Source organism: Papaver somniferum, unplaced genomic scaffold (assembly GCF_003573695.1).
Source record: "Papaver somniferum cultivar HN1 unplaced genomic scaffold, ASM357369v1 unplaced-scaffold_80, whole genome shotgun sequence".
NCBI classification, from domain to species: domain Eukaryota; kingdom Viridiplantae; phylum Streptophyta; class Magnoliopsida; order Ranunculales; family Papaveraceae; genus Papaver; species Papaver somniferum.
The window spans coordinates 609904-624468 of record NW_020650971.1 but is presented as its reverse complement, the minus strand read 5'-3'; the positions used below and the strand labels follow the sequence as shown (position 1 = coordinate 624468).

At 36.2% G+C, this 14565-nt stretch overlaps 1 protein-coding gene, 1 long non-coding RNA gene and 1 pseudogene across 3 annotated transcripts; all 3 read right to left on the bottom strand.

The window, feature by feature from the left end:
* Positions 1-1580: 1580 nt before the first annotated feature.
* Positions 1581-3839, bottom strand: LOC113344890 (LRR receptor-like serine/threonine-protein kinase GSO1). The gene has a single exon (XM_026588780.1). The coding sequence runs from the start codon at positions 3837-3839 to the stop codon at positions 1581-1583; it is 2259 nt and encodes a 752-aa protein (XP_026444565.1).
* A 3499-nt stretch (positions 3840-7338) lies between these two features.
* LOC113344889 lies at positions 7339-11550 on the bottom strand (annotated as a pseudogene).
* On the bottom strand, positions 8780-10169 carry LOC113345066. Of its 2 annotated transcripts, XR_003357989.1 has the most exons (4): positions 9829-10169; positions 9545-9707; positions 9301-9385; positions 8780-9205 (listed from the first exon to the last, which is right to left on the bottom strand). It is a non-coding gene; the product is annotated as an uncharacterized LOC113345066 (long non-coding RNA). The 2 variants fall into 2 exon arrangements; XR_003357988.1 differs by having other exon boundaries at positions 8780-9385.
* Positions 11551-14565: the final 3015 nt, after the last annotated feature.

Below are 14565 nucleotides of genomic sequence, written 5' to 3'. Positions count from 1 at the left end.
TTTGTCTATATTAAGTGTTCGCCAATCGTCATACTCAAACTCCTAAAAGCTCCAATAAGTTATGTGATGACAAAATTTGAAAGTTTATTTCTTTACTTAACTAATCCAGCTACAGGTCGCATCCTCCCCCATTGAATTTATAATCAAATAGAATTGAACAAAGCTAGTGGGTGAAAAATAGGAATGAACTTGATATGGCTCTAAATGATCACTGGCGATATCAGAAGATCTGATTGGAACAGAAGGACAGGTTACTTGTAGGTTATGAAAACATAGTCTTTTCTATCATCTTTCTAGCTCTTCATTGTTGGAACAGTAACAAAACATTCTTATGAGGAACCGGCAGTTGTACCTGGAGCGACACCAATAGTACAATTAGCAGGCATGCTTTTAAGAAAATTATAATCTTCTCTAACAGCTAATATAATAATCTTAAAGCTAGAATTAGAACTGACAGGTTCATTTTTTATGATTCTTGTTCATGGTTTGAGTCAAGAGGATAGAAGCAATTAATATAAATGACAATATATGATGAAAGTTCACAGCAACTCATTGAGGAAAATTCAACAATAGTTTAAACAGTCGAACAAAAGGTAGCTCCGATCCTTACGATATATTACTGACATCCCGGACGGTTCAATTTTCCAAACCCGCAACTTTGACGGTTTGGTTGCGGGTGACCCTAATCCGCAACCGTCCGTCCGTTGCACACCCCTAACTGCTTCCACGATGGAGCCCGGAGGACCAATGAGTTTGAGAGTATCAACAGATATGAAGACATGGTGACTTGCGAAGAAGAAATTTAGGTTTTTGAGAATTTAATTTGTTTGTTTTATACTATGAAAAGGGAAGAAGTATATATATATATATCGGGTGCAAGAGTTTGCGGCGTTTATAGTTTCTCGTAAAATTGTTAAGTGAAAACTACCACCAGACCCAATTCTCAGATTTTTTCCACACTCAAATCCACGGTCGGAAAATCTCATGCGCACACCCATATATTTGAAAAAAATTATTATGAGACCCATTTTTTTTTAAATTAAGTTTTCTCGGAGATCGCTTTTTCTTTCAATGGCTTTCCTTCGAGAGAAAGAGAGATTGGATTTTTAGGGCCTGAAAAATTGAGTAGAAGATGAGATTTGCTACTGAGAGATTGAGATTTCTGGGTTTAAAGAGAAATGATTCATTTAAGAAGATGATAACATAAATTCTCTTTGCTCAATACCTCTCCAATTATCAAATATTACATCTCCTTCTTACATACTCTCTTGCCCGTTATATATGAAATTACATAGCAGATGAAAGCTAATAAATCCTTCTTTCTTTCCTATTGTTTTGGATATCTTTACGCGATCTTATCTTTACACTGATATTAATAATTCAAACTTCTTCTCGTTGGTAATATCACACTTCTCTTGTGAAACTTATCATTTTCGACTATTATATGAGCAAAAAATTGTATCCTTGAATAAAGTAAGATGGTTCCTGATATTTTTTAATCAAATAAATTTATTTTTCTGCACTCATCATAGTTTGAGCTTTCAATGAAATACAAACCGGTGGTATTATAATTATTCACTTTAAATACATCTTATGATCACATCTACAGTAGAATCGATAAATCTCCAATACGGAAACCACCATTTCTCCTTTTTTATAAGCATCACAAAGAATAGACCCCAAAATCCCAATATAAACCCCAAAGAAATAATACTATACAATATCAATTTCTCATTTGTATCTTCTTGGTAATTTTCTTGATCATCTTCTCGATCGTCTTTTTTATCGTCTTCTTCCACTTCACAAACATTCTTTGTAGGTTCTCCACACAAAAATGTGTTCCCAACAAAAGCCCAGCCATCACCGCCCAACGTGCTAAAGTGAATCCCTTTTGGAATTTGACCACTCAACTCATTATAAGATAGGTTAAAAACCCCAAGAGAGTCCAGTGATGTTAACGATTGTGGGATTTGCCCAGATAGTCTATTGAAACTTAAGTCCAGGGAAGCTAACTTAGACATATCTCCAATACTCGCAGGTATGTTACCCCAAAAATGATTGTGGGACAAATTGAGCCTTGCAAGTTCGCTTAACCGACCTATCTCTGTTGGAATGTTACCATCAAGCATGTTGCGTGATAGATCCAATCCCGAGGTGTAACTGTATATTTTTTCAAATTGCAACATGATCCCATTGATCACCATCTGCAATTGAATGTCATACACATTCATAAGAGATTGAGATACGCCTGTTAAATTCATCCAGTAGCCTCCTAATTGCTTAGGAATATGGCCGGAGAAATAGTTGTGCGATAAGTCCAAAATTTGCAGTTGATTCAAATTATTAATTTCATCAGGAATTGATCCATTGAACTTGTTTGACCTTAAAGAAATGATACTTAAGAGAGAGTATTGTGCACCAAATAGTTCAGTGGGTATACTTCCTTCGAATTGGTTATTCGCCAAGTTAAGAACTACCAACGAAGGTAGTTTACTGATGAAGTTGAGAAGAGTACCATCGAGATGGTTGTCCTGCAGTTGAAGATAACCCAATGATTCTAATTTTTCAATCTCATTTGGAACATTTCCTGTGAGATCGTTGCTCCCAAGGTTTAGTGATTGAAGATGCTTACAATACCCTAAGGTATTTGGTATAACCCCTGAGAATCTGTTGTTTGAGAGGTCAACTATTTGAAGAGAAGATCTTGAACTTTTTGAACATATAGAAGAGGGAATTGAACCCGAAAGTTGATTCCCAGCTAGATTTATGACGACACAATTAGATAGTCTTCTTCCAACTTCTATTGAGATTTTACCACTGAGTTTATTATTCGATATATCAAAAGAAAATCGGTAGAGGACCGTTTGAGGTGGAAGAGGCAGAGGACCGTAATGTTGGTTGTGCGATACATCAAATGAATCGAGATTTTTGAGTTTTGAGATACAAGAAGGGATAACTCCTGTCAGGTTATTATGAGACAAGTCCAAAGACTTTAGATGACTCAATTTACATATGAAAAGAGGGAAGAATCCTTTTAGATTGCAAGATTTCAAAGACAGAGACTCTAGTTTGAATTTAGAGTACAAACTGAAATTTTGATCAATATCTACAGTAAGCCTATTTGATCTCAGATCTATGGCTATTAGGTTTAGATCGTTAATCAGAGATTTCAATGAAACGCTTCCCTCAATTGAGTTATTATAGACAGAAAAAACTCTAAGATTATGAAGATTCGATATGCAGCTTGGTATGGTTCCTGTTATATTATTACTTCCTAAATCAAGTGTTCGAAGAGAAATAAGCTCACATATTGAACTTGTTATGGATCCTTGGAAATTATTATCAGACAATCTCAGAATAGTTAGGAATTTTAGTTTGGATATTGATTTTGGTATGGATCCTTGGAAATTATTGTAAGACAAGTCTAGATTGGTTAGGAGCTTTAGATTGGACATTGATTTTGGTATGGATCCTTGGAATTTATTGTAAGACAAGTCGAGATTAGTTAGGAGCTTTAGATTGTAGATCCAAGAAGGCAAAGATCCTTGAATTGAACAACCAGCAGCATCAAGACTGACCAACATCGGTGCATTTGAAATTGATCCGCTTATATTAGTATATGATATGCTGAGTTTTTGAAGCTTAGGCCACTGATGTTGAAACATCCTAGTTAGATCAGGATTAAGACGAGGATTATCACTAACATCGAGCACTTTCAGCTGAGGAAGATAAGGTACAGAACCTTGTAATCCACAAGTAGACAAGTAGAGATTAGAAAGTGAAGTTAAATTCGCAAGTTGTACTGGGATTCGGGAATTGAGTACATAATTAGAATTCATATTAAGAGAAGATAGAAAAGAAAGATTGTGAAAATTGGGAAAAGTTGTGTCATATATTCTGCAATATGAGAGATCAAGATCTCTGAGATTGGAAAGATGAGATATATGCTCACCCAAAATTTCTTGTGAAAATGTATGCAGATCAATATCACTCAAATTTAACACCTGTAAATTAACTAACCCTCTCACCCATTTTATAGATGGTTGTAAGCCATCATTCCAAGATAAATCAAGGTAATGTAGAGATGAAAGGTTGTTAAACTGTGTTGAAATTGATGAACCAATGTTGGAATGGGAGAGATCAAGATGAGAAAGTTTTGTTAGATTAGAAAGCTGGAGCGGAATTTCTGTTCCCTGGAAATCGTTGTAGGCAAGATCAATATACTCGAGATGAGGAATTCTAAAAAGGGAAGGAGGGAAGTTACCTGTTAGTGAAAAATCAGATCCTCCGAGGTTATTTTCATAGACTGTGTTTCGAAGGCTGACGGAGATGACCCGAAAAGAGTCATATGAACATACAACTCCGAGCCAATTACAACAATTTTGATGTTGGTAGCTATCTTGCCATGATGCCAAACGATTTGCAGGGTCTTCCAATGAGGATTTGAAATCAAGGAGAGCACTTCTATCCTGTTCATGACATCCATGACAGGTTAGTGTGAAATGAGCCGTGCTGATCAATAAACAGAACAAAAAATGAAGATTGATGACAAGGAGGCGAAATGATATCATTTGAGTAGTCTTATTGAATGAATTCATGGCTAATTGATAACTACTCAAATGTGCAGAATGTTCAATGGTATGGAGTGGTACTTAAAGTCTAGAACTTGACTTGGGTAGTCACACATGAAATTATTTTTCTGTGTAGGTAACATCGTAGTGACGTTACCTACAGTAGTGTCCATTTACAATGAATCCATGTATGTGTTTGATAAAGTTTCTTTTAGAGATAAGATCTGATATTCGAAGACTAACAGGTGCAGTCAATGGAGGAAAACATGAATCATCAGACTCATGGGGTCGGGAATACTATTTATTTTCCAATTAAGACAAATTGGGATAGAATAAGTCTGAGTCTCCATTTTTAAGTTTGATTTTTTTTTTCTGTTTGGATTTTTTTTCTTTGTTTTCGAGATGACTATTAAAGTACTGGTCTGACTCGATGGTACAAAAATCAACGCTATGGTCAATGAATATGTTTCAAGGTCTGATTTTTCGTGGAATTCAAGGGATTGTGAACTGAAATACATATTTTCTAATCTGTTCGTAATTTTGAAGGCTAAATTAAAATTGTAGTATGTGAAGGGGAATGTGAGGGCAGTTGGTCTCATGGCCTATGGTGGTAGCTCTTGAATGAGTTTTCAGTTCTTTAACTCAAGAAAGTCAGAGTGATGTTAAAGACTGTGGGATTTTCCCTGATAATCTATTGAAACTTAAGTCCAAAGAATTCAAATTAACTATTAATTGATGAATTTTATTTTGAAAATCAATTATTTGATGAATGTTTTCTTGTTCTGATTTTTTCTTTCATTTGTTAATTGTATGAAACCCACCTATTCAAACTCTAATCCTCTGATTCATGAATTTTGTTTAGATATTATTGAGGAGAGGAAAAAACCAATTTGTGGCGATTCCGAATCATGGCACTTGCAAAGAGCGATTGAGTGACCTGGTTAGATCCCCACCGAGCCAATTTTCATGTTTAGAAACTATGAACAAAACCATAGTCTAATTAAATTAACCATGAATGAACCAAAAATGTATAGTAGACTTACACTACAATCCATATAGCACCACCAAAAGGAAACAAGAAGAGTACCCCATAACATCTCCAAATTGATCCTTCATACTTAACAGCAACCATAACAAATTTCAGAATAACATAATCTCTAGTTACTCAACTGCAGATCGAGTCCAAAATAAAATTGGAAGGGACTAAGATTGAATTGATTTACCTGATTACAATCTCTTGGTTACGCTTTCATGAGGCGGAAAATCACTTGAAACATATGTAGACCCTCTAATGCTAATAGAATAGGTAATATAATCTCTACTCTAGTAGGAAAAAGAGAAGAAGAAGAAGAAGAAGAACCCGAGTGGGCATATGATGAAGATATTGAATCCTTGTGAGAAAGACATTTAGGTTTTTGATGGCCTATAAAAGGATTATATATAGGGTGCAAGAGTTGATGGCGATTATAGGTTCCAGAAAAATTGTTAACCCTAATAATCCCGGTTAACTAGTTCACGGCAAAATTGTTAACCCTAAACAATCCAGGTTAACAACATGGGACGAAACCGCCTATAGGCTATAGCATTCCGGTGGCAGTTTTGGCGAATGCCACAGCCCACGCTATTACAACTCCAAATGCACCTTATACTTTCTAGCAGTTCACCAATGAAATACAGTAACACGCGTATACGATCCCTGAAGATGTCACAAGGAACCTGGAAGAAAAAAAGGATCTAAAACTACATTAGACTATCTAGAATAAAATCATATTCTGCTTGCTTAACAGAGCATAAAGGTCATTGCTGCATGATAAGTCACTGGTTACCTCACAAATATTCATTGATCCAAAAAAGACAAGTCATTTCAGAGATATGCGAGTATAATTAAGACTAGATTTGTGCCCGGTTTACCTTAACTGGGCATGTAACCTGTATTACGCACTGGGCATATTTCATAACAGTTTTGAAGTAGATGCTGAATTAAAAAACAACGAAATGTTCATCTAAATGGTGACACTAATGGAAACTAATGAAAAAAAAAATTCATTAGAATTTTTTCCACATAGGTATTGTAAATACATGTGCCAAATGGTTTCAGGTACCAAAGATTAAACACATATATACTAACTAATCCAGCTACAGGTCGCATCCTCCCCCATTGAATTTATAATCAAATAGAATTGAACAAAGCTAGTGGGTGAAAAATAGGAATGAACTTGATATGGCTCTAAATGATCACCGGCGATATCAGAAGATCTGATTGGAACAGAAGGACAGGTTACTTGTAGGTTATGAAAACATAGTCTTTTCTATCATCTTTCTAGATCTTCATTGTTGGAACAGTAACAAAACATTCTTATGAGGAACCGGCAGTTGTACCTGGAGCGACACCAATAGTACAATTAGCAGGCATGCTTTTAAGAAAATTATAATCTTCTCTAACAGCTAATATAATAATCTTAAAGCTAGAATTAGAACTGACAGGTTCATTTTTTATGATTCTTGTTCATGGTTTGAGTCAAGAGGATAGAAGCAATTAATATAAATGACAATATATGATGAAAGTTCACAGCAACTCATTGAGGAAAATTCAACAATAGTTTAAACAGTCGAACAAAAGGTAGCTCCGATCCTTACGATATATTACTGACATCTATTTCCATGGAATACTAATTGAATTATGCCCACACAATCCTTGTAAACTGAGTTATTTAATTAAGTCGTGAATCTTCAATATTGTTATAAAAATTTAACTGTTTCGTTAAGCTTAACCTTTTGATCTGAAAATTTCTAAGTTTGCATACTTTACTAAAACTAATATAACTAATTATATACGATAGCTATGGGCGTTGAAAAGGTATACCTGGAATCATTAAGGCTGAAGATGGAATGCTGATGAAGTTGGCGTTCAAAGAGATTGGTTTGGCTTGTTCTTGAAAAATTAGCACGGCATGGATGATAGTCTACTTGAAAACAACATGTTATATGTCAAATATATGAATGCCGAGTAAATGTATAAGTATATGAGTGTCGATACTACCTTCATAACCTCATGTCGACCAAATCTGAATGAAATTCATAAATTTTAACACAATTTTGTATGCATTGTCAGGTTTCATCTCCAACTCCAAGATACAGTACCCTTAGGATCAAAGATGCCCGCAAATCCTGCCTGCACAATAAAAAACAGATTACATAAATATCATTTAATTAGCATTACCCATTTTATCAAAAACTACCACATTCAATCTCACTCAAAGTAGATTAGTGAGTTACAGTTACATACTGTACGTACAATAGGTTGTCTAATACTTTTTTTCAGTCCTGAAATTGCCGCACACCTTCAGCAGAAACACGATTAAAAGGGGGCAATAAAGTAAATTGCAACTTTGAAACATCAGAGTGCTTTATATAATTTGTAATATGCTATGAAATGATTTGTGATCCTACAACAGACTAAATGCCTAATAGACAAAATGAGAAAAAACCAATTAGCTAGAGTAAACAAATCCATTTTTATATTTTACCTTGTCACTTATAGCATAATCTTACTATGCTAAAGAAAAAAGCAAAAGGAAAAATGCAGTTAAGGCTGAATATGCTCCCATGATGCGGTGCAATGAAAGGTAATTAAATGTAATGTATGAATACTTCCAAAAAAAAAAATCTTCATAAATCCCCATCTAATAACAATTCGACAAAGACTCTGAGTGCTTCTTTTTACCTAAAGACTTTCCAAGAAAATCAACTATCGGGAAAAAACATCATTGACGACACAAGATAAGAGTTGCAGTACCCCTACGACAACTCCATTTCATGCATTGTGGAACGGGGGTATTGTAGAAAGTCCAAGTTTTTCTACAATGGATGACAAGTGTTGTAAAGGGTGATGTGATTCATGGTTCGACAATAGTTTGTCAATGTTGTGATTCTCTTTCGATTTTTTTTGATAACCTAACACAACTCTTGCTTGTATTGTAGAACAATCGTGGAAAACATAAGTAGTATATCGTAGAAACATATACAACAATAATTACCAGTATTATGAATAATATTTGCACAACACTTGTATGAATTGTCGAACTATCTTGGACAACACCTGGTTATGTCGTAAAGACATTTTTCACAACCTTTGGTATGTGTAGTTGAAATATGGAATACAACTCTTATTAGAAGTTGTGTGCATAAAACTATTTTGAAAAAAAAAATTATAGCTGAAACCGAATTGCATGAATTGCCGAAAGTATTTCACATTCACATTAACATGCCAGTGTAGCACATTTACATTCATTCAAGTTAACCTACCACTCCAATTGCATTACCTAGCTAACTTCAAATCACCTTGTATGAAAGTGTGTTGCTCAACGAAAGAAAATAAAATGATAGATTCTTTGAACATGACTAAAAATATCATATAAATCGTAAAACACAGATATTGGCCTTCCCTACAAATATGACAGTAGCATACACGTTCCAGCATGGTAGTCTGGGTTACATTGCTAAATGGAAATGATCCGTTTTTGCTGCACACTCTCTTCTTGGTAAACCTAACACCGATTATGAGAAACATAGTGGTAGATGATACCGTAGAGGCACTGGCTTAGACATGAAGTGTCGTAGTTCTCAACGAAAGCCTACAGGAGAAGAGTGTCATTTAGCAATACAAAGTAACAGTCAAAATTTTATAATACAAAGTAACAGTCAACCTAAGAGTGTCATTTAACAATACCTTACACTGAAACTAACCTTTCCAAGTCCTAGAGAGGGTTCACCGTTAGGTTGTGGACGGGGGATGACAATATTCATCAATGTACCTGCAATCGCAAAATGTACGAGTTAGAAACAAATTATTCTGAAGGTCCAAAAGTGTAAACTAGTGGTTTTATTGGGGCGTGAAATCAAATATTTCCAAAGGCTGCGAAACACAAAAAAAAACAAAAGCTCGAATATAAAAAACAAAGACTTTAACTTACCAAATTTTCCACCTTCTACCCTCATATCTTCCAAAATATCTTCATACTCTTCATCATCTTTAAGCTCATCTGCAGTAACCACCTCTGTCAGGCATACGACCTTGGTAGCAATGCCACCTCCATTACCACCACCTAGACCACCTCCGGTTTGGAACAATTGCCTCTGCCAAAGAAAACAAGAAAACTCATTAGTAAAGAAACAATAAAAGATATCAGTAGCAAATATTTATATATTTATCGTATATACTGGAAACTAAGATAAATATAAAGTGTGTTCCACTAACCTGCCACGCGACCTGTAGTTGTGCCTGTATTAAGACGTTTCCTGCTCAGGTTTTAGCTGAGCGGTGCCCAGGTTCGCTCGTCTAACAGTAAGAGTTTTATCACCCATTTAGAGCAGCACAAGCAATATCTGTAACTGAGAGATCCTAGTAAACGCAGAAGGCGTATCCTTTAGAGTTCCTTGTTTCCCTGTCCTTCACCAGATCGAAACCACGAAGGGGACCAAAAGATTCAAGCAACTCTCTAATCTGTGCTTCTATGAAGTAATATGGGAGCCCAGTAAGTTGCTTGCATATACAGAAACAACATGTTAAAAATTCAGCTTAATCCGATATATGGATAACCATTGAGAATATGTTGTTCAGGATATAAATTCTGCAGAACGTAGTCATAGATTATGCAATCTTGGCAGTAGTAAACAGGACCTGATCATCATGCAATTTTTACTGTATATAAAGAGATGGATAACTAATTAATAGCTAAAGGATTCGCATATAACTGCATATACGAGGTTTTAGCAGATAATGAAGATATATATCTGTAAACTTCTCTAGTTCGATCCATGTTTTCCGAATCAAGCTCTTCGTACAGAGCATAATTGATCCTACACAAGAACAAATTTTGCCCATCAAGTCATCCCCTGTTGTCCACTGCACTACACAACCACCATTCCAGACATCCTCCTCAAAGCATTAATTGCATCAACATCTGCATCTTGACAACCTAGCGATGGAAGCAGCATCACAGTCACGGCACCAATATCCTAAGCCATTATCCTCAAATATATCAGCTGAATCCATCTGAGCTTTAACTGCAGTCCATTCATGTGCTACTGCAACAGCTCAACACCACCAGTTTCATGAGACATACATTCCCTTCTTCACAGCCATCATACCAACATTCCCCATTACCATTTCACATCACTCCATTCATCTTGCTTCCAAATGTCCTAACATACAACTAGGTTCGCAGGCCATTCATTGTATTGTGGCATCTCCATCACCAACTGCAATCCCATTTTTATCACAAGACTCAGTTTCAGCCATATTCATTTCAACTAAGAAAAAATACAAGAAAGATAAGCTGTAACTGTAGGATCAGTTGCTTGCAACTCTACCTGAATTCCGTCAAGCTCTCTCTTGAACCTCTCCTATGAACTCGCGTAAATCATCTTGGTCCTCACCCTTGTGGTATCATGAGACCTTCAAAACACAATAATGAGACAAAGGTTACTCATAGTTCTAACCCTGACCAGAATTCCTATCAGACAACAAAAAACACAGTTGCAAAAGTTATCAATAGATGAAGAAAACCTTTCTCTTTTGGCAATTCTCATAGCTTTCAGCTGACTCGCCAAGCTTCTCCAGAATAATTTGCTTTTGCTTATCCTTCTCTTCAATTTTGTACACAACAAAACGGAAAGTCCTTTTTTCCTTCAATTCCAAAAACCTTTGTTTGCAATCATCGTGCACAGCAATCTCCGACGCTGCATTATTCTAATACAAAAAATTCAATCCACAATTCAAAATCAATACCAATCCACTATACCCACATACCAAAATCAATACGAATCCAAATACAGGACCAACAAGAATAAATACCGAATACAAATTCCAACCTCCTCTCCCATTCTTCTCCATATGTTCCTCTTTCTCTTCCTCCTCCACTAGCACCACCTCTAGGTCTAACTCAGGCGGTACCTGAAATTGCAAATCAAACACCATTATGTTAAAACAATGACAAAGAAAAAAAAAGTAAAAACACAAAGTGAAAAATCCCAAACATTATACACAAATAATACTTACAATCCAAATATTTTCAACACCACCAAGTACAGTGATAGACACATTTTGTGTCCAATTTGTTCTCAATACTATATATTGTTGGCACTCGATTTTGTACTAATTTTGTTATTTTATGTATTTGTAGGTATTTTTTTGGAAATAAATATTTTAAGAAAATTCGGCTCGAAAAGTTGATTTTGGCACCCGGAGGACACGTGTTATTCGGACTCCCAAGTTTGGATAAGGGGTAACCTATTTACTAAGGGGCACCCCCAGGTCACCCCAAAGCATCTGCTATTCGCACCCCAGTCCAGGATAAGGGGCACCTTCTTCAACAATTTGAAAACTGAAAATTGGCGGGAAAATGTTCACAGTTCAGGAGAATTTTCGATCGAAGAAATGAAGTAGTGGTAGGTCGATTCAATGGCTGAATTTTGGCAGAAAGATGTGATTTAGCCTAAGGAAGATATTTTGGGTGTCGAATTCGATCGGAATTGGCTGGAAATATCGATTTAATTCTCGAGCTCAAAACAGAGCTACACGGAGTGAACACGACCTGTACACGGTGTTGTGTGTGTTTTGGTTGTGCATGGAAGTGTTTTGGAGGAGTTGGATGACTTATGAGGCATGTATAAGGCTTACTAGAGCGTTCAGGATCAAATTTTACGTGTGAAATTCTAAATCTGGTAAGAAAATATTCAAAAATAATGTTATTCACTGCCGAGTAAAGACGAATTATTTGGAGTTATGGCGAGGGATTTCAGCGTGTCTTTGAGTATAAATATGATCTTTGGGCCTACTAGAATGGTTGTCGAGAGTTTGGGGAGGTTTGGAGGCGAGCAGAGAGGCGCAGGAGGAGTTGCAGAGAAGTTACCTGCTGCTGCTGCTGCTGCCATTAACACGCCTGAAGAACACGAAGAACACACTTACCAGAACAGTCGTTTCTTAGCAGTCTTAAAACAGCAGCGACAGCGACAGTGGAAGCTAAGTATCGTTGTTTCTGTTACAGCAGTGGTAAAGTATCATTGTTTTCTGGACGCCTTATGTTCGTCGCAGATTCACTGTTTTAGTTCTTCTTTACCTTTTAATCAACTTTTTGAGCTATAAAAATGTATTTTGAGAACATGATTAATATGAGTAGCTAAACCCCAACATTGGGATGATGGAGGAAGCCGTTCTTTACGCATATGATAATTATATTAATTCTTTTTGACTACTTGCACTTTTTATTAATCGATTTATGATTTTTCTTAATTGGTTGTGATATCGTATGATGATGTATGCTTGGTCGTAGTGCTTTTGATGCGTCATGCTAGTGATATACAATAAATATTCTAAAAATCTACCTTGGCAAAAATGAGAGTCCTTATGATTTGAGCTATAATTGTTTCGAATAAATATATGAATTGTGTGAATGATTAATGGTGGAATCCTGAGTCCTAGTGTCTCTTGATCCTGTGACAAAAATTTTGTATATATTTTTATTTTCTAAAAAAAAATTATCCTTCACAAGTCCGAGAGATTGAACCTCATTACTACAACCACGAAAAATATTTAATCATTTTGGCGCCGCTGCCGGGGACCTGTGCTTAGGTAGAATTTTTTTAGGTTTATTATTTTTTTTCCTTTTTACGTTTCTTTTTGTCTTTGATTTGCAGGTTCGAAGTGGAGTACTAAGGACCTTGGAAGGAAAAGCTTAAAGCGAAAGGAGCGAAAGAGGAATTTTTTTTTTTTGTTTTATATATAGAAAAGAGAGAAAAAATAAGAGAGATTTTTTTTTTATATATATTTTTTTTTTAGGTTATTTTTCTTTTGCACTTTACTTTATTTGGACTTTGGACTGGACTCTTGGACTTTATTATTATTTTTTTTAACCCTACGGAAGGGTATTTTTATTAAAAAAAAAAAAAATTATTATATAAACTGTGTGCAGGGAAGGACGACGATTACTATATCGTCTCGGCCCCTCGGGTTCGCACACGGCATAGGAGTCGTGGCCCGAGTCGACGACAACGGTTCATCGCCCGTCTGGTACGGGAGGTAAGTCCAACCGAAACACCCGCGAATCTCCTGCAAGTGGGTTACTGTCTGCCTTAAGGTGATAATTGTTTGAGGACGAACCGGACTGTCTTTATTTTCCTAGTAAAGGGCAAGGCCTTGCCTAAACAAGATAAGGGTTCGGATTTCATCACCGTTCTCTTCTTGCCCGCCTTAGGAAAACGAAACCGAACGCGAACCTAAGCTTAAAATTTGGAATAGAACGAGACCGATAGGGTAACGAGCTTAATAGGAAACTCGTTCGAAAAATATTGGTTGCTCTTTAAGCACACTCCAAAGTTCATGATGGTTTCTGTGAGTTGAATGCGTGACTGCGCCGCCTTTGTGATAGCGGTGAGGCCTTGGGTATCAAAGCTCTACTAGCTTCCCTCGCCTCTATTCAACTTACTTTGACTCAGATTGATTCCAGAGGGGTTTGCTCAAATTGCAACGAATTCCCTTTCGAAAGATAGAAGCTGGTCTAGAAACAATCTAAGTGGAGCCATCATGCTTTTTGTTTGCTAGAAATCTTTAGGTTTGTTTTGGTGGAGTCGAGTCGGCCTTGTTTGTGATTGTGTAGAATTCCCTTGCAACTAAGAATGTCGAACTGGTATGATAGAAGCCAATACAATGAGTATCGACCTGAATTTGAATATGGACATCATCAGTTTTATGACCATGGTGGGAATAGTAGTTGGGAACGCCAACCTTTTCAAGGTTATGGTTCATACCATAGTAGCCCAATTATTATCCACACACGAATTGGTCTTACGAGCAAGAAAATCAGGAATATTATAGTACTAGTCATGCGTTTTTGGAAAATTACTTAAAAACTAGTCCTGATTATGACATTTCTAAACCTGTTCAATCTTTAGAAGAAACCTACCAACAAATTCGAAGGGAGTATGAACGTGCAGT